This window comes from Typopeltis vanoorti, chromosome 16, assembly GCF_054136105.1.
Source record: "Typopeltis vanoorti isolate ZY-2024b chromosome 16, IOZ_Tvanoo_1.0, whole genome shotgun sequence".
NCBI lineage: Eukaryota > Metazoa > Arthropoda > Arachnida > Uropygi > Thelyphonidae > Typopeltis > Typopeltis vanoorti.
The window spans coordinates 61,538,142-61,559,031 of NC_143564.1; the positions used below are offsets into that span (position 1 = coordinate 61,538,142).

The window sequence follows — 20,890 nt, forward strand, 5'->3', positions numbered from 1 at the left end:
CACTCCTCTTATACATGAGTCCCTTCTCTTGCTAACCTTGAAACCTGTCCATATTTTTTTAATATATTCTGTTCCTCTTCATAAACTTTGTGGTGCTTAAAAATTCCAATGCTTTGGATCTTCTGTAGTACTGATCTCTTTGTCATTCTCCAGGTTCGTATCAGGATAACTTAACTTCAGTTTTACCTAACACAATCCTGTCTTATATCTTGTAATAAAGACTCATTTCACTCCCCCCCCCTTTTTTTTTTTGATATAGTTAGTTTAGTCAGGATCAAATTTTCTTCTTGACTTACATTTCCAGCTTTTCCTGACATACACTGACACACATCACATCCATAGCCTTCAGAAAAATTTGATGTCTCTTCTATTCATGACATCAGTTCTAACACAGTATAAATCTGCCCATTGTCAAAATACTCTTCTCATATTTGGGGTTATGCATTAAGGTCTCCCCCCCCCCCCATGTGGTGACCAGGGTTAAAGAATAGTCCTAGTGTAGCCATGTTTAAAAGGCAACTAAAATGGGCACCCAGTCCCTGGGATATAGCCAGATTCCTTCTTGTAAGGTTGGGCACAGAACTAACAACCCTGCCCTGTAAAAAAACTCAACTTCTTAAGAAAGTCAAAAGGAAAATTAACCAGACAGACTTCACTGAACGACCTGGACAATAGGGATTATGAATATTGACTTGGAAGCTGGAATGTCTTGAGCCTGAACAGACCAGGAGCATTGAGGAGTGTGTGTGAAGAACTACAGAGATATAGAGTGAGAATAACAGCATTGTAGGAGATATGATGGAAAGAAAGTGGCATATTTGATACCAGAACACATACTAATTTTTACAGTGGAAGAAAAAGCCTTTGGTACTGCATTCTTGGTTGATAAAAAATGGAAACACTCGGTTCTTGATTTTAAACCAGTTAATGAATGATTTTGTGTACTGAGAATAAAGTTTAAGATGTTCAATATTTCACTTATATCTACACACACACCAACCAAGGACTCTTGTGAAGAAGACAAAGTGAACTTCTACAAATCACCGGAGAGAGAGATATATATATATATATATGACCAGTCACCAAAACACGATGTTAAAATGGTTCTATGAGACATGAATGCCAAAATAATGGAAAGGAAGAGACCTTCCGACCAACAATTAGAAGAGATAGTGCACATGAAGAAAGTAATGAAAATGGCATGAGACTAATTGATTTTGCAAGTGGCATAAATATGATCATATGTACAACTTGTTTTCCACATAAAAAAAAAAAGTCCATAAAGTTACCTGGAGATCAGCTGATGGAATAACAGAAAATCAGATCATGTGATGATTGATAGAAGGCATGTGACAGATATTGTTGATGTAAGAAGTAGATACATGTTCTTTTTCCTCTACTCAACTTATTAATTTTCATTACTTGTTAAGAATTAAATATAAACAAAGAATAAAAATTAATAAGCTGGGTAGAGGAAAGAGAACATCAAGATATGACATACAAAAAGTAAAAGATGGCAAAATCAGACAAAAATATGTTGAAAGATTGAGAGAAGAAGAGAAATAAATGAAGAGAAAGAGGACAAATATATCAATAATATGACTATAGATAAAAAAAGGGAAAGGATTACCAAAGTGGCTGAAGAAGTTCTGGGATTCAGAAACAATGATAAACGAAATGAATGGTATGATTCGGAATGTAGAAAATGTGTTGAAGACAGAATACAGTTTGTCTAAAGATGCTTGAATGAAAAACTTGAGCAAATGAGAATGAATATAGAGAAAAATGAAAACAAGCCAAAAAGATGTGCAGAAGAAAGAAGCATGAATGGGAAGAGGCAAGGTTAAATGAAATTGAGATTTTGAAGAATACAGGACAAATTAAGAAAATATATAATAAGATAAAGGAAATTAAAGGTGGATTTCAGCCTAGGAAAACAACTTCTTGCGCAGACTGTGAGGGCAACTTGCTTGGTGGAAAGGAGGATATTTTGAGAAGGTGGGTAGAATATTTTGAAGATTTCCTTCAGGGCAAAACAAGCTTGGAAACTAATGTTCCAGAAGAAGATGAGCTTAACAAACCCCTGGCAAGTATAAGAAAAGCCAAGATAGAGGAAGCACCAGAGCTACACTAGGTGGAATTAGCTCTAAAGAAAATGGAAAAATAATAAAGCACCTGGTGAAGATGGAATACCAGTCGAGCTATTAAAAATGGTGGGCAATCACTATTAATCAAAATCCATAAATGCTTGTCAGAGGTATGAGAAACTGAGTCTATGCCTACTGAATGGTATCTTCCAGATAATCCAGAGTATTACTCACCTTATTAATAAATTACTCTATTCAGAGTAATTTAATAATAAGGTGAGACACCTTTTGGCAACTCGTATAGGTAAATATGACTTCTCCATTACTTCCACCTTAGTATCACCACCTGTGGGTCTGGCTCCCACTGATGAGACCTCAATAAAGGTCAAAACCGATCTGGATAGTGTCCCTTCCCTTAATGCATAGCATTATACATGTCTGCAAGGAGATGTGCTTTGCATTATGGGAGATACTAAGACAAGTGATGAGAGCTTAGGCCACCTTTACTCTGAGTTGCCTCAGTCCTGAAGATACTTCAGCCGCAAACTTTGTTTGCTTACACTTGGATAAAGGATTAAACTAAATTTATTATAGTCTAACCAAGTGAGAAAAAACTTCCAAAACCTTAATAAAAGCTTCAGCTGAGAGTGAGTCAGCTGGTCTGACATAAAAATGGTAGTTTTTTTTTTCCTCCAGAAGCTTGGGTTTTTCATTCCACGACACAGGCAAACGGACTGCAATATATATGCAATTAACAGACATACAGATTTTGCAGATTGGATTAACCACTATTGTAGTAGTAATTTGCTGTGAAGCCAAGTTACTTGATTATGACAAGCCATGAGTCTGACGCTTTGAGGGAAGGTGAGATATAAAAACACAAACAACTACGGATTAATATTCATACTTAGCTGGGCTTCAAATTTATTAAATGAACTTCTTGTCTTCCTTAAAATCCATCTGTTTAAGAAACATGAAGGGATTCCTTCTTTCTGCTTAATTGCTTGCCTGCAATTGGTACCATTTTGTTATAGGTATTGCTATTTTTCAAGTATGGAGTTTATTTTAAAGTGCTATCTTCCCTTAAAAAGATTTGTATAGCTTTCTAAATTTTGCAGTATTACACTCCTCACAAAAAAGATGACATTTGGACATAATGGCAAAGCATTACACTGTGCCATTACAAAACGTGATGTTTACCATATACACATTGTACAGACTTTAGCCAGTGAAATGTTCATGCTTCGTATATTTATAATCTGTAATTATTATATATGAATTTTTGAAGGTGCAATTTAAAAGTTTTAGGAATTAATTCCTGAAACTTGTAATATATTCAGGCAATAATGATCAACAGAAGAAAGGAATAGCGATAGCAATCAACACCAAACATGAAGATACTTCTCAATTGGAAGGCAATTTCAAGTTTATGTAAGCAAACTTCAAAATAGGGGAAATGGACAATGAAAACAAGTGGAGGAATTTTTTGAGTCATTAGAGCAGGCAGGTGACAAAGAAAAATGGACAAACTGGTTTTTGTTGGCAACATTTTGGGAAAATTTGGAGAAGAGAGAAAAACCAATAATAACATTATCTGCTGGATCTCTGCTCAGGATACGGACTAATCATTACTAATACCACGTTCCAACATCAGGATGTGCACAAGTTCACGTGGAGAGAAGATGGAAGAAACAAGTAAAGCTTCATTGACTATGTTGATGTTGATAACAATATCTTCTGACAAGTTCAGGATACAAGAGTGTACAGAGGATTTGAAATTGGAAGTGACTATCACTTAGTGCTGAGTAATATAAAAATGGATATTACATTGAAAAGAACAGTATGTAAAATTTAAAAAAAATTAAAATTCAGCACTTTTTATAGGTAAACTGTACCCAACTACACAAACATTATTGAAGAAAAAAAATGAAACAGTTGGAAACAAGAATCAAACCTTGTAGCCTTGCTAACAAACTCTGAAGAAAACAGATTCAGCTAAGGAGGTATGTGGTAATGTATGCAAGAATAGAAAAATAAGAACACCATGGTGGATGCAAGTTGTTACAGAAACAGTCCTGGTTTAAAAAAAAAAAAAAAAAAAAAGTTCTTAGCAAATTAGTCTGCAGAAATCCAAAAAGAATACAAAGAAAAATGTAAGAGAGCTAAGCTATATATAAAAGCAGCTAAACAGAAGGCACGAGAAAGACTTCAGCAGTAAGAATATAAAAAAAATAAATATGAAGAAAGTGGCAAAATACTATGGTGGCCATTGAAAAAAAAAAAAAAAAAAAAAGCTTAGAAATGGAGGAACAAGTACTGTAAAAGGAATCAAAGATGCTAAAGGTTACTTGAAAACCGAAGATAAGGATATCCTAGATATTGTAATTACTTTGAAAGCCTGTTAAATTAAACAAGAATAGTAGAGGAAAGTTTTCAAGAAGAATGCAAACAGAGTATACATTGCTTGGAAAGAAGTCAACAGTTCTTTCCAAGCATTTCAGGGTGCATTGCACCATGGAATGAGTCATGTGTTTGTAGTTGGTATAAATTGGAGGAATATGATGCTTCCAAGTCAGTGCAACTGTGTCTGGGTTAAATGAATGCAAGAAGGGAACTGATGGAGTTTGAAAGAGCCATTGTGATAGGATGCCATGTTGCAAGCCTCTCTGTTTGGCAAATTGTTGATAAATTGGACCATCCCAAGTCAACAATCAGTGATACCATACTTAGATGGAAGCACAGAGAGTCAAGTGCTAACCACAGTGGGTGATCCACCACACTCATTGAATGTGACCATAATGTGCTATGAAGGATAATATGTAAAAATTGCCATTTGTCAGCTGACACATTGAATGTGGAGTTCCAGGCATCAACTGGAGCACTAATCTGCACAAAAACATTCAGAACTGAAGCTTACAACATGGGTTTCTTGGTAGGACTGCAGTATGCAGACTCCACATTATTCAAACCATGTGCAGTGTCGTCTTCAGTTTACAAACTTTCGTCTTCATGCTACAAACCTTCTAACCAAGCAGATGGATTGGTGTGGGTATGTGGATGCCCAGTGAACATCAATTGAATATAGACGTTCACTGGGGGTGCATAACCCCCCCCCCCCTTATCTATGAAATTTGGAGGTGGCTGTGTGATGGTATTGTCCTGTTTTTTCTGGTTTGGCCTTGGACCACTTCCACAAACATTAAATTCTGAGAGGTATCTGAACATTCTGGACAATGCAATGCTTCCTGCTTTGTGGCTTTTCTACAGAACTGACTATTGTCTCTTTCAGTAAGACAATGCACTGTGTTGTCGTAAGTCTACTGCTGCTATAACCGTATGATTTGTGGACATGAGTGTCTTCACACTTGACTGGCCTTCAGGAGCCCTGATCCTCACCCCCTATCGAACATCTGTAGAATGAACTGGAGTGTTGGGTGGGTGAGGTGAAGGGACATCTGTATTTCAGTTGGAAATCCAGCAAAATATTACTGTGAAACACTTGTTGAAAGTTTTTCACTTGGTTATAAAATTAAATTAAAAATGCCAAGAAATTATATTTTTGTTTAATCCTTTATCCTAGTGCATGCAAACAAGTAGCCTAGTCATGAATTTCTTCATGACCAGGCTACTTGTATATAGAGGTTAACAACTTCATGTTAATTACTTTAGTATCACATGATACAGAACACACATCCTTTTGGGTATGTATTATGGGAAAGGCCACTACCCAGACTGATGTTGACCTTTGTCGATCAATGTCTCACATATGACTTCTGCATTACTTACCTTGGTATCTCTCCTGGGTCTGACTTCAACTGCTGAGATGATCTGGACAGTTGACTTTCTCAGAATGTGCATAGCCTCATACAGACCAGAAAGGATGTATTCTTTGCATTATGGGATACTATGGCAATTAATGTGAAGTCGTTAGCTCTGTACACAAGTAGTCTAGTAATGAAGATACTTCATGTACAAACTTTGCTTATGCTCCAGTGAAAGAAAGAAGGAAAAATTAAGGAGCGAGTGTTGTACGGTGACAGTATAAAAGGTGTAATAGATGAGAGTTTGACAAAATCGTGCTTTCCAGGTGCGAAAATTAATGATGTAAATGACACTATTAGAACACAAAAGCATAGGGTGAAAGAAATTATAGTAATGGCAGGAACAAATGATTTAAAAGGTGAAAAACTTGCTATGAGAGAGGACTTGAAGGAATTATTAGAGGTAGCAAAAGAAAAGAGTGAGAAAGTTAAGATAGTGAGTCTGTTACCGTGGTATTGACAGAGTAGAATTGAGGAGGGGGCCATAATTGTGAATGACTGCAGGTTATGCAGGAGGAGTGGTGTGGAGTGAGTTTGATGGGCGAAAAGACTTATACAAGAAGGATGGTTTGCATCTGAATGGATTTGGTGTGCAGAGACTGAAAAAAAGTGTTATTGAATGAAGTGAAGTGGATGTGCTGAATCAGGGAAACTGGAGCTATTGGGGGGGGGGCTGATATGCAGACATCAGTGAGGCAGTCGAGTGTAAGAATGTGTATAATATGCCTGAGCTAGTACGTAGGACAATAAACCAGAATGGGAGATAGTTAGTAAAAGACATCAAGATAGGGGTGGGACTAATGGGCTTCTGCACTTTATGTATACTAGTGCCAGGAGTGTTAGGAACAAGGAGGAGGAATTTTTGGCCTTGGTTGGCTCTTCCTGGCCACAAGTTATTGGCATTAGTGAAACATGGCTGACAAAAGATGATATAGCTAGTGGGATTGAATGAGAGGGGTATAGTGTGTTCAGGAGTGACAGGGAGAATAAAATGGGGGGAGAGGAGTGTTATTGATGATAGCTGATGAACTACAGCCAAGGAGAAGAGAAGTTGAACTGCAGGATAGTGAAAAGAGCACATTTGAGGCTATTTGGTGTGAGATTGAGGCTAGCAGAACAAAATATACAGTTGGGTCCTGCTATAGACCAGGTGATTACTTCTTAAATTGGAACATTTGATGGAGATAGCATGCATAGGCAAATAGACTCAATGAGTGGAAGACAGGTAATTATTATGGGGAATTTCAACTATGGTAACATTGATTGGAATGAGGAGAGGACACATGGGAGGAAGGAAATGTATTTTATTCTGTTACTAAGGTATAACTACCTGAGACAACATGTAATGGAATATACTAGGGGTTTGAGAGTGCTTGACCCAGTAATTGCATCTGAGAATTTGACTAATGAATATGACCACGTTGCCAACAATTTGTGAGAGTGATCGTAAGCTCTTGACCTGGGAGGTGGCTAAATGTGTGGAATTTTCAATTAAGACAGGGTATATGTGGAATTGCCGGGCTGGTAAGTATGACAAGCTTAGGAGATTTTGCTTGGTTCAGTGCCATAGCATGTAAAACTGCAAGGGCTGGATGTTGATAATGCATGGGAAGTGGTTAAGGAGCGTTTGCAGGAGGTAATGGCTGACTGCATACCTAGAGTCCGGATAGTAAATCAAGTTGGGGTTAAATGGATGAATAACACCATTAAGCTTGAGCTGCAAAAAAAGAAACAGCTGTGGAGGGAATTTAAGGAGAAAGGTGATCTGCAGCACACGAACAATATAAAACTCAGGCCAGAAGGGTAACTAGTGTGGTAAGAAAAGCAAAAGCAGATTATGAAAGGAAATTAGCAATGCAAGCTAAAGAGAATCCCAAACAGTTTTTTCGATATGCTACAAATAAAAGAAAAAATGTATACAGCAGAATGATTTTAAGGAAGCCGATGGTAGGGAGGCAACTGAATCAGTTGAAATAGCGGAATTACTGAGCGAGCACTTTGCAAGAGTATATCATCCAGGTGGTGATGTTGCAGGAATGAAGGAACCAATAGCTTATACAGGAATTGAGGTGAATGAAATGGAGGTGAATAGTATATTACAAAACCTTAAGGTGAATACATCTGTGGGATTGGATGGTATACCAGCTCGGGTCTTATGTGAATTGGTAAAAGAATTGTCAGTGCCCTTGACCATTTTGTTTAATTTGAGTCTCAGGTCTGGGTTAGTCCCGAGGGGGTGGAAGTAGGGGAAAACAGTTCCATTGCATAAAGGAAGTTCCAAGACTGCTGTTGCAAATTTCCGACCGATCAGCATATCAGGAGTCGTTGTCAAGGTTTTGGAGAAAGTATCAAGAGAAAAATGCAGGAATAGATAGATGATAATGGGATACTGTATGGGGGACAGCATGGTTTTGTGAAGGGTAGATCATCCCTCAATAACTTGCTCACGTTTTATAACACTGTGACTGCTGAACTGGATAAGGGTAATGGGTTTACAGTGATACTGCTGGACCTTGCTAAGGCCTTTAACAGGATACCACATGGAATTCTAATCAGTAAACTGTAGCATATGGGGATGGATATAGAGTTGGTGAGATGGATAGGAGGGTGGTTGATGGAGAGATATCAGAGAGTAGTTTATTCAGGAGTAGAGTCCAAAAGAAGGCCTGTGACTAGTGGTGTGGCGCAAGGTTCTGTTCTTGGACCACTGCTATTTAATTTGTTCATTAACGATATAGGAAAGGATCTGAGAGTAACTGTTTATTTGTTTGCTGATGATGCAAAGTTGGGTAGAGCAATAGTGAATGCACATGATGTCAAAATTTTGCTGGATGAATTGGATAGATTGGAAGACTGTGCTAAGGAGAATTGATATCAGTTTAATGCGGCAATGTGTAAGGTTATGCATTTTGGGGTGAAAAGAATAGCAGCAGTATACCACATTGGTGGAACTGTAGTCAGGGAGATTGACGAGGCCAGGGATTTGTGAGTGTTGGTGGACAGGGAGTTGAAGTTTAGGTGACACATTGCAAAAGTGGCTAGATCAGCTCATCAGATCACTTGGTTACTAAAGAATATTTTGATGAGCAGAGACAAGCAAGTTATTGTTCCTCTTTATCGAGCCTTGATAAGACCCCATCTTGACTGCTGTGCCCAGATCTGGACACCAGGGTTTCTTCTTGATGGGGAGGAGGTAGAGAGGATCCAGAGGTGAGTGACCACAATGATAGCTGGTCTATGGAATGAACCTTATGAGAACAGGTTGAAGATCTGTGTGTTGCAGAAATTGGTTGATAGGCGGAAGAGGGGTGATATGATTGAGACATCATATCACCCCTCAGAGGAAATTTTTCAGAAAAGGTCAGGTGGTGAGAGAACTAGGGGCCATCCATGGAAACTGGGCAAGAGTGTGGTTAGCAAGGGTGTTAGAACTAGGTTATTTGCTTGGAGAGTGGTGAATGAGTGGAATAAGGTGCCAGCGTCTGTTGTGGGTGCCATGACTGTGAGTGAGTTCAAAGCAAAGTATGATAGATACTGTGTGGATGCTGAATAGTTGTTCTGGACATGATGTTTAGGGCCTCCCTCGATGAGTCTAAGGACTCCTTGGAGTTGCCCATAATGATGATGATAATAATAATAATAAAAAATAAAGGAGAAATTATATTCTTGTTTAAACAAGATATAATTTCTTGGCATCTTTACTTTAATTTCCAACCAAGTGAAAAAAATAAACTTTCAACAACTAGCTCTAATTCAGAATATTTTTAATAAATAACATAAAATGGATTTAACTTATATTTTTTATTAGTATGAAATTTTCATCCTAGTATCAAAGGCATCTTCAATATGACTTTCAAATTAAACAATGGATTTAACTTATATATATATTTTTATTAGTATGAAATTTTCACCCTAGTATCTTCAGTATAACTCTCAAATTAAACAACAAGAACAGAAACTGGTATATTCAACAGTGACACATGCAAACTGCACATACATGATGTAGGGTGTTGTCACGGTCTAATTATATTAAAGTTTTAGTAAAAATAACTTTTAATAAGATTTAATAACAAATAGAAATATATGTATAATTAAATTTAAGTTATTCTAGAATTTGTGGAGAAGAACTGTTGCCCACAAGAGGGATAATTTAGGTCACTCTCTTTGTATCGACTTCCAGGAGATTTTTACTTTTATGAAGAACCTTAATTTTCTTCCAAAGAACTCGGTGTCTGGTGGTGATAGCATGCTGTGCAAGTCCCGATTGCTCTGGCTGCAGATCTCTGTGTTTGGCCATATGATAATCTACACTGGCAAAGAATTTGATACACTCAAGGGTGGGCTAAAGGCAGAAGTTTATCTTTAGCTGAGCCTTAAAAAAAAGTAGATATCTTTTTGATAGGAGGACACTTGTAGGTCAACGGATCTAAATAGTTTGGCTATACCTTCTAAGATGCCTTTAACATAGGGAATGGTGACATGACGGACCACCTCTGTATCACTATTTTATGAAAGGCAGATGACAAGATAACTCTCTAATTATTTATCTTGTTGACATTTGATTTGGTAAAGCCATTAGTAAGAAAAGTGGACTTGATGTGATTTTATTCGTGGGAGAGCAGCAATTCAGTGGAACAAAGAGTGTCTGTGCTCGATGTACTAAAGTCTTAATGGTGCCAGATTTTTGACAATTATGATGGTATGAAAGAGGATGAATGTAAAGTCTAGTATGTGTTTTCTTTCTGAATACTGAATTTGGTTGACGAAGTAACATGAGATCTTAAAAGGCAAACTGATGGTTCTCTTCTAACCCAAGAGTGAGCTGGATATGATGGCGAAAGGTGTTGATCTTATTGACAAACTCTTGTAGGTCTGTACGGGACTAATGCCAAACTGCAGAAACATCATCAACATATCTCTGGTAGGATGCTGTTCAGTATACGTTGTTCAGATCTTTCCATGAAGTAGATAGCTAGTGTTGGAATGTCAGCAACTGTAAGTTTCTTACATCTGATACAGAATGATATCAGAAACTTAGTTGCTGGCACTGCAAATTAAAAGGATATATAAATGAAGATTATAAAAATACTATGAGTATGTAATAAATAATAATGTATAAATAAAGAGTGAAAATAAGAATCCCAAGGATTGGGTTGAACTATGCACGTAATATTCCTTTTATCCCTGGAGGAGGAGTTTCAATATGCTCTGATAACTGATTGACTGTTTTCATATATTTTACTATTTTTTTTTTTTTTTTCACCAGCTCTTGAGACAATCAGGTTATGTGTGTGGTGCACCTGCACAATATATATTTGTTTCTAAAACAAATAGCTTTACTTAATCATTTGACCACTTGATAGATGCCTACATCCTCAGTTAAAATTGTCATATACCTGTTTATTAGAAAGAGAGATTGGGTTCAAATTCCATTTAGGACATGATGAATTTCCAGTTAACTATCAAGATACTTAACCCCCCCAATCTTGGTATTAGATTATTCTCACCTGCCCTTTTTTGCTTGAGAATGTTGGAAGTTGCTATATTTAAAATTAAAATGTTGCCAAATGTGAAATATCACTGTGAAATAATGTGCATTATTCCTATATTCAGGTAAATTTGTCTTATAAAAGTTTTTGCATCCTTTATTTTTTCAGTCTTGATTTGAATGCTGCAGAATCTGGAGTTCAGCATAAGCCAACGACACCAAGAAATGTACTAAATACTGACCAGCAACCAAATAAAGAAGGTTGTGCCTGTTAGCTCATTGAATAATTTTGGTAAGTTATGTTTTCAGTGTCATGTGTTGTGTCTGGGATAGTTGAGAACCTTTATAAGGGCTTTTCAACTGAAAATGAGTAGCTGATCTCATATGGATTTAGGTGTTGGCTATCCATATTTCAGTAGTTGACTTAACACCATACCCTAAATTAAAAGTTAATTTATTAAGCTGCTGTTATTTCTATGGGTTTCAACCCAGCACATTGGGGTACAAAACATACATAATAGAATACAAGGCACTAGTCATGTAACTATGTAAATAGTTCAAATTGCAACAGAGCAAAAAAATTAACATCTTATAATTGCATTCTCTAGGATGGAATATACAACATTCTATGGCCATTGTGTTGAAAGTGGTTTAAAGTAAAATTCTCTTACATTTTGGATAAAACTCAATTTGAATGTAGTGTTCTGTGTTCTCTGACAGTTGCTGTTGCTTTAAGGATGCTGATATTTCACTGGATTTGGAATCAAAGTGAATATCATCACTTAAATTGTCATATTTGAATGTACAGTACACAGTTTGTGCTTGAAGAATGGAACATTTATATTGGTAGTTGTATTTGTGGGTCATATGCTAGTACAAAGTTCCAAAAGCTAGCAGTTCTAGAAATACATTACTGTCGTTTATGGTTGGTTGAAAAGTATATAATTTCATCTTCCCTTGATGTTAGGTTCAGTGCCCTGTCATGGCCAAGTAGTGGTTTGCACATGAAGTATGTATGCTAATTGTTTGTTTGTGCTTGTGACACTAGTAAGCCTTCTTTGTGGAATGAAAATCCTGTTTCTGGTGTGGGGACCTACCATCTCCATATGAGATCAGCTAACTCATCTTCAGTTGAAAATCCCTTATAAAGGTTCTCAACTATCCCAGACACGATTTGGAACCAGATCTTTCCTGCCAAAGGGCATCGTTGTTACTAAGCTTTTGATGCTATAAAAGTATATTATAATATTGTTATTAATATCAGTATATTACTATGAAAGTCTATTATGCATCACCAAAAATTATATTTTCTTCATCCAAATTTTATCCTTGCATAGAGAAAAAAGTTTGCGCATTGAAGGATCTTCATGACTGAGCTTCTTGCAGAAGAACAGTTGACTGTATCCATAAAGTTGCCTTTTGTATCCCATATGATACAGCAACACTATATAAGTAACTTAGTCATCTATGCTACATAAGCTTTTATTTCTTTATACTAGAGTAAAATATATGCATCCAAATGATATAATTTCGTGTTAAGTATAATGTGGAGTACTCTAAAATCTGATTTTAAGTTTTAAGGAATGCATGTCACTGGTACACTATGAACTTGTAATAAATCATGTCAGCTGTTCATGTCCGGTTAAAAATCCTGTCAGCTACTCCATTTATGTTATATCCTTGTTAAGAGACTATTCTTACACCAGGTGTTAGGTAGATTTTCAAGAGTTCAATCCAGTTGGTGTAGTGACTTTTAACCATTTCTTTTAGAATCCAGGAAATGATTGACTCGAAACCAAATAAAAAAAAATATATATTTAATAAAACTAAATTAATGACTATAAAACAAGGCCTTCTAAATTAAATCTATACTTCAGAGAACTCCTTTATCTTTAAAGGAATATTTTCATTCTATTATTGGCTTGTTTAACATGGGCTTAATCAGTCTGCTAGACTGAACATTTTGTTTTTCGCAGTGAATTCCTACAAACAATAAATGTTCATTAGTCAGTTCTTTATTAGGTCCTTTCTCAAAATATAAAACTTCTCCTTAACTTCCATGGGATTATGCAGTTTTTTCACTAAGCATACATTGTTCCACTCATCCTCACTGTTAGACTAAGTATATTTATTCTTACCTCAGACAGTTAAATAAGAAGCACAAACCACTAATTCTTTCAGAGAAAAATAGGTTCTTATACTAATTTATAAACACTGTATCAAAGTGGACATCTTCATTAAAGCTGCTTCACAGTTTCAGATTTCTCTAATTCTGTCATTTGTTTTGATAAAAGAATTATCACTGGCATCCTTGAGACAGAAGACAAAACTTTTCATTTAGCATCTCTTTAAACATTGCAATAGGATGTCTATTTAATATCTCCTTTTATTTACTGTTCGCTTGTTGACAGTCCCAACTTTTCCAGTCAAAGATTTACCTTGCTAAGATTCCCTTTTTGGAATCCTGTATTAATAAATTTCAGCTGTCAAGTTTACTTAGAAACTTACTAAAACAAAATTCTCTGGTCTGCATTCTCAGACTTCCATTTTTTCACTTCTTGTTTCCTTTTGTTATCCATGTACCAAATGCTCTCTCTCTCTGTCAACTGTCAGTCACCCATCAAACTCCTCAGTGAGCACATGCACTAGTTCCATTAAGCAGCAGGTGAATAATAAATGCTGGCATGTTTTCGTCTTTAGTGAAAAGAGAAATGCCTTTATAACAAACACCAGATATCACTGTACACTTAACAATTGTGAATTACAATAAAGAACATTCAAATTATTACAACTATCAGATATAGTAAGTATAATTCATTTGAAATAATTTATATTTAATTTTAACATAAATATCAATATCGGACACTGCAAGTGCTGACATACCTGGTTATGAAACTGAAACTAATAAAATACTAACGTAAAGAAGGAATCGTAAAAAGATTATTGATTATAAATTATGACTATTTTTTACAAACTGATATCATTTCACGAGTAATTGTTGGGAAATATATAGTGTTCAGACATTTTTAATGCATTGTTAAGAGAGAAAAACAAATTCCACGCAAAGTAGTTGGGGGGGGGGGAAGAAAATCATAATTTACTTAATTTATAAGTACTTTTTCATGTGTTACATAATATCAAGGGAATAAAAATATTCCTATTTAAGAATTCTTTTACTAGACAATAAATCAGTAAATACAGTCAAAAAAAAATTGGGAAGATACTGTTTAAAAAAAAATAGCCATAAGTTTGTACTTATCATCACCATTTACAACGCTCATGTTTCTGCTGGTCCTCTATCAGGAAGTTATCGGAAATTAATTGTGGCATTGGAATTTCATTGTACAGCAAACACTGTCAGCCTTATCAAGATGTTTAGGTAGGCACATCTCCTGAGACACAAATGTATAGTTCGTTATTTTTGTTTTCCCCCACTCTTTTGAGAACTTAGATCTATTATATTTTGAAGAGGGTGCTTAACGGTCAAAGCTGTATAACTGAGAGAAGACCTCCACATAGCCTTTAAAGGAATGCGGAGAACTGACCAGAGCTTCTGACCTAATGCCCATTCCTCACCTTCTCGTGTTGCACCCTATTGGGCATCTACCTGGATACTGAACGGACGAGGATGGGCTGGCAATTTGGGATTTAGCCGACCAAATTGTATTCTTATTGGCTTAAACCAAAATACAAACTGATGGTACAACATGACAAAATTTCATGCCGGCTGGGGCGTCGCCCAGTTAAACAAGGTCCCCATTGTTTTTCCCAAGGAAAACAGCGAAAAGTTAGCTACTAAAAGAAATCTGAAAACACACCCCAACTTAACATCACCAGAGTTAAAAATCGGTACTATCAACATAAGAAGCCTGAATAGCAAAGAAATGGAGCTAGCTGAGGAATTAGATAAGTACCAGATCGACATAATAGGGGTGAGGTGACTGAAACAAAAAAGACAAAACTGGTGAGATCTTTCTGAGCAATACTAAATACGAGGCTAATCTTCTTGAATGGCAAGCAATCTCAAGTAGAGTGATGTGGGCAAATCAGAATGGGGAACAGGACAATGAGACTTATTAGTGCCTATGGTGCCACAGAAGGTTCTACTAAGATAGAAGTGGAGGAATTTTTTGAGGCTTTAGAGAAAGCAACTGACACAATGGAAAAGTAAAGGTTGATCCTTGTTGGGGATCTAAATAGCAGAGTAGGAAATGATTGTCAGACATACAAAAATATATTTGGAAAATTTGGAGAAAAGTGCAAAGCTAATAATAATGACAAATACTTGTTGGATTTCTGCTCAGGACATGGACTGGTTATTACTAACACCATGTTCCAACATAAAAAATGTGCACAAATTCACATGGAGAGAACAGGCAAGGATTAAGAAAAGTCTCATTGACTATGTCATTGTTGATAGTGATGTTTTCTCCCTGGAGCAGGACACCAGAGTGTACAGAAGATTTCAAATTGGAAGTGATCACTATTTAGTCTTGAGCAGAATAAAATTAAATTTTGTATTGAAAAGAATAACATGTAAGAAAGTTTTAAAGTGAATTAAAGTTGAGCAGCTCTCAGATTTGAACTGTAGACTAAAATACACAAAGATTATTGAAGAAAAAATGAGAGTTTTTGAGAAAAAATGAGAAGAAAAAATAGGAATGAAACCTTGGAGATTCAGTGGAAAATCCTGAAGAAAACGCTGATTGATTCAGCCAGAGAGGCATGTGGTGAGGTTGTCTGCAAGGATAGAAAAATCAGATCTCCATGGTGGACACAGGAATTTAAAGAGGCAGTGAAGGAAAAGAAGAAAGCATATCAAAAGCAAATCAGTCTGCTTGTGCTCTTAGAGAATACAGAGACAAATATAAGAAAGCTAAACACTGTGTAAAACTGGCTAAACAAAAGTCATGGGAGGACTTTGGCAAGAACATAGAAAATAAATATCAAGAAGGTGGCAAAATATTCTAGAGGTTGTTGAAGAAGCTTAGAAATGGAGAAAAGAGTGCTGTAAAAGGAGTTCATCATCATTATCATCAAATTCCTGCCATATACCCTCAAGAGGTGTACAGGATATGACAGTATTACATGAAAAAATTACATCATTACTAACTTCCTATCTACAATTTTCCTCCAAATCAGCCTGCTACTTGTCAAGACTCCTACATTATCAGATCTTATATTTCTATCGTCTAAGGCACTTTGTACCATATCAATCCACCTATATCTTTGTCTTCTTCTGGGTCGTTTTCCTGCCATCCTGGCAGAGAACACTTGTTTTGCTAATCTTTCCTCTACCATTCTATTTAAGTGACCATACCACCTGAGATTACCTCTGCTAATGCATTCCTGGATGCTGACAATGTCAAGTTCTTTCCTAATATCCTCATTTTTAATATGATATTGCCATTGATGCCATAGTCTTTCTCAGGACTCTCATATCTGCGTTCTCTAGTCTTTGGTCAAGTGTTTTACTTCTGGCCCAGCTCTCAGATCCATAAGTTAAAACTGGTTTGAACACTGTCTTGTATACAGCTAATTTAGTGTTCCGACTAATTTCTCTCTTATTCCATATGAATTTATTCAATTGACTTCCCACCATACCAGCTTTGCTGATTCTGTTGTCTATTTTTATGTTTAATTTACCATCTTCAGTAAAAATTGTGCCTAAGTAGCTGAAATGTTTTACTTGTTCCATAGGTTCTCCATTCATAACACAGTTGACATTTTCAATGATTCTGCCTATTTTCATTGTCTTTGTTTTTTTATTGCTGACCTTCATACCATATCTATTACAACAGCTATTCAATTTAGTCAGAGAATCTTGCAGACTTGTAGTGGATTTATTTAGACGTATAACATCATCCGCATAAAGCAAAGAGCTGACATTAACATCTCCAATTTTGATATCAGGTTTAATACAACTTTCCTTCATTATGTGATCCATATAGATAATGAATAACAGAGGGGATAATGTACATCCTTATCTCACACAAGATTTAAGACATAACATTAAACCATTTTCCTGTACTTCCTTCAATTCTAACTGCTGACTTACAACTCAAATAAAGACTAAGTATTGCTTGATATAATGCCCCATTGACACCATATAACTGCAGCTTATTGAATAGCTTCTCTCTTGGCACCTTGTCATATGCCTTTTCCAAATCGACAAAACTTAAATACAGATCTTTGTTTATATTCCCATGCTTTCTCGACTATTTGTCGTAAATTGAAGATCTGATCTTGACAGCCTCTATTTGGCCTGAATCCAGCTTGTTCTTCACCAAGCTTTTCTTCCACAATTCTTCTCAACCGTTTCTCAAGTATACTTGCATAGATCTTGCCAGGAACACTCAGTAGGGAAATACCTCTGTAATTCTCACATTCAGTTTTATTTCCCTTTTTATATATGGGTACTATGAGAGCTCTACTCCAATCATCGGGAATTCGTCCCTCTGTCCAGGTTTTCTGAACTATGCAGAGCAGCCACTGTAAGACTTTTATACCACCATACTTCAGCATTTCTGGTCGAATATCATCTACTCCTGCTGCCTTTCCACATTTCAAGCCTTTGATAACTTTTTCTACTTCAAGTATGGATATGTATTCCTGACTGCATGCCTGGTCAGTGATTTTTATCACTGTGCTGTCATCACTGCTTGTTTCATTTAGCAGTTTTTCAAATTAATTACTCCATACTTCAAGGATATCTTTTTCTCCTGTTTTCATATCACCTTTATCATCTCTAACTCCTTTTACAGCACTCTTACCTCCATTCCTAAGCTTCTTCAACAACCTGCAGAACATCTTGCCACCTTCTTGATATTTATTTTCTATATTCTTGCCAAAGTCCTCCCATGACTTTTGTTTAGCTAGTTTTACACACTGTTTAGCTTTCTTACATTTGTCTCTGTATTCTGTAAGAGTAAAAGCTGACTTATTTGCCAGGAACTTTTGATATGCTTTCTTCTTTTCCTTCACTGCCTCTTTAACTTCCTGTGTCCACCAGGGAGTTCTGATTTTTTTATCCTTGCACATAACCTCACCACATGCCTCTCTGGCAGAATCAATGAATGTTTTCTTCAGAGTTTACCACTGAATCTCCAAGGTTTGATTCCTGTTCTCAAAATCTTTCATTTTCTTTTCAATGATATTTCTGTATTTTAGTCTACAGTTCACATCTGAGAGCTGCTCAACTTTTATTCGCTTTAAAACTTTCTTACATGTTATTCTTTTTAATATGAAATTCAATTTTATCCTGCTCAAGACTAAATAGTGATCACTTCCAATTTCAAATCCTCTGTACACTCTGGTGTCCTGCACCAGGGAGAAAACATCACTATCAACAATAACATAGTCAATGAGACTTTTCTTATTCCTAGCCTCTTCTCTCCATGTGAATTTGTACACATTTTTATGTTGGAACATGGTGTTAGTAATAACCAGTCCATATCCTGAGCAGAAATCCAACAGATACTTGCCATTATTATTAGCTTTGCTCTTTTCTCCAAATTTTCCCAAAATATTTTTGTATGTCTCACAATCATTTCCTACTCTGCTATTTAGATCCCCAACAAGGACCAACTTTTCCTTTTTCATTGTGTCAGTTGCTTTTTCTAGAGCATCAAAAAATTCCTCCACTTCTACCTTAGTAGAACCTTCTGTGGGACCATAGGCACAGATAAGCCTCATTCTGCAGTTCCCCATTCTCATATTTGCCCACATTACTCTACTTGAGACTGGCTGCCATTCAAGAAGATTAGCCTCGTATTTTGTGTTGAATACTATGGCTACTCCTTCTTTTCCTTGATTGTCATTGCCTGAATATAACATTTTGTATTTATTGCTCAGAAAGATCTCGCCAGTTTTTGTCTTTTTTGTTTCAGTCACCCCTATTATGTCGATCTGGTACTTATCTAATTCCTCAGCTAGCTCTATTTCTTTGCCATTCAGGCTTCTTACGTTGATAGTACCGATCTTTAACTCTGGTGATTTTGAGTTGGGGTTTGTTTTCAGATTTGTTCCAGTAGCTGACTTTTCGCTGTTCACCCTGGTTCCCTGGCGAAAACAATGGGGGCCTTGGTTAACCGGGCGACGCCCCGGCAGGCATGAAATATTGTCATGTTTTACCATCATTTTTTATTTTGGTTTAACCAATAAGAATACAATTTGGTCGGCTAAATCCCAAATTGCAGCCCATCCTTGTTCGTTCAGTATCAAAGTAGATACCCAACAGGGTGCACCACGAGAAGGTGAGGATTGGACATTAGTTCAGAAGCCCTGGTCGGTTCTCCGCCTTCCTTTAAAGGCTATGTGGAGGTCTCCTCTCAGTTATACAGCTTTGACCCTTGAGAACCCCTATTCTATTCTATTCTATTCTAGAGGTTGTTGAAGCTTAGAAATGGAGGAAAGAGTGCTGTAAAAGGAGTTAGAGATGATAAAGGTGACATGAAAATGGAAGAAAAAGTTATCCTTGAAGTATGGAGTAATTACTTCGAAAAATTGCTAAATTAAACAATCAATGAAAGCACAGTGGTAAAAAACACTCGACAGGCATACAGTCAGGAATACATATCCATACTTGAAGTAGAAAAAGTTATCAAAGGCTTGAAATGTGGAAAGGCAGGAGTAGATGATATTTGACCGGAAATGCTGAAGTATGGTGGTATAAAAGTCTTACAGTGGCTGCACTGCATAGTTCAGAATGCCTGGACAGAGAGACGAATTTCCACTGATTGGAGTAGAGCTCTCATATAGTACCTATATATAAAAAGGGAAATAAAACTGAATGTGAGAATTACAGAGGTATATCTCTATTAAGTGTTCCTGGTAAGATATATGCAAGTATACTTGAGAAACGGTTGAGAAGAATTGTGGAAGAAAAGCTTGGTGAAGAACATGCTGGATTCAGGTCAAATAGAAGCTGTCAGGATCAGATCTTCACTTTACAACAAATAGTGGAGAAATCATGGGAATATAACAAAGATCTGTATTTAAGTTTTGTTGATTTGGAAAAGGCATATGACAAGGTGCCAAGAGAGAAGCTATTCAATACGTTACAGTTATATGGTGTCAATGGGGCACTATATCGAGCAATACTTAGTCTTTATTTGAGTTGTAAGTCAGCAGTTAGAATTGAAGGAAGTACAGGAAGGTGATTTAATTTTAAATCTGGTTCAGACAAAGATGTACAGTGGTATCTCGCTAATCCGAACTAATAAAAACAGTGTCATTTGGATTAGCGAATTTTTCCCCCAAGAGACAACCATAACTAGTGTTTGAGACAAAAATAATAAGATTCTAATGTTACATCAATTTAATTCTGTAAATAAATGAAGTAACTGATAGAAAAAAAACTACTCCACTGTAATGTAAAAACTTGAAAAATTATGCAGTACACAAGATTATTTTAGTAAAAAATTTAGTTTTGTATGTACCTATATTGTTGAGGATTCTGATTTAATAAAATTGCATAGTTCAGTACATAACTT

At 36.3% G+C, this 20,890-nt stretch overlaps 1 protein-coding gene across 3 annotated transcripts in view; it reads left to right on the top strand.

The window, feature by feature from the left end:
* LOC150098064 (ras-related protein Rab-14) overlaps window positions 1–20,890 on the top strand; it is a 149,643-nt gene that overhangs the window by 118,951 nt on the left and 9,802 nt on the right. For all 3 annotated transcript variants that reach the window (XM_090406123.1, XM_090406124.1, XM_090406125.1), the window contains exon 8: window positions 11,566–11,688. In XM_090406123.1, the coding sequence (XP_090262249.1) occupies window positions 11,566–11,671 (106 nt within the window). In that variant the 3' untranslated portion in view covers window positions 11,672–11,688. The remainder of the gene's footprint in view (window positions 1–11,565; window positions 11,689–20,890) is intronic.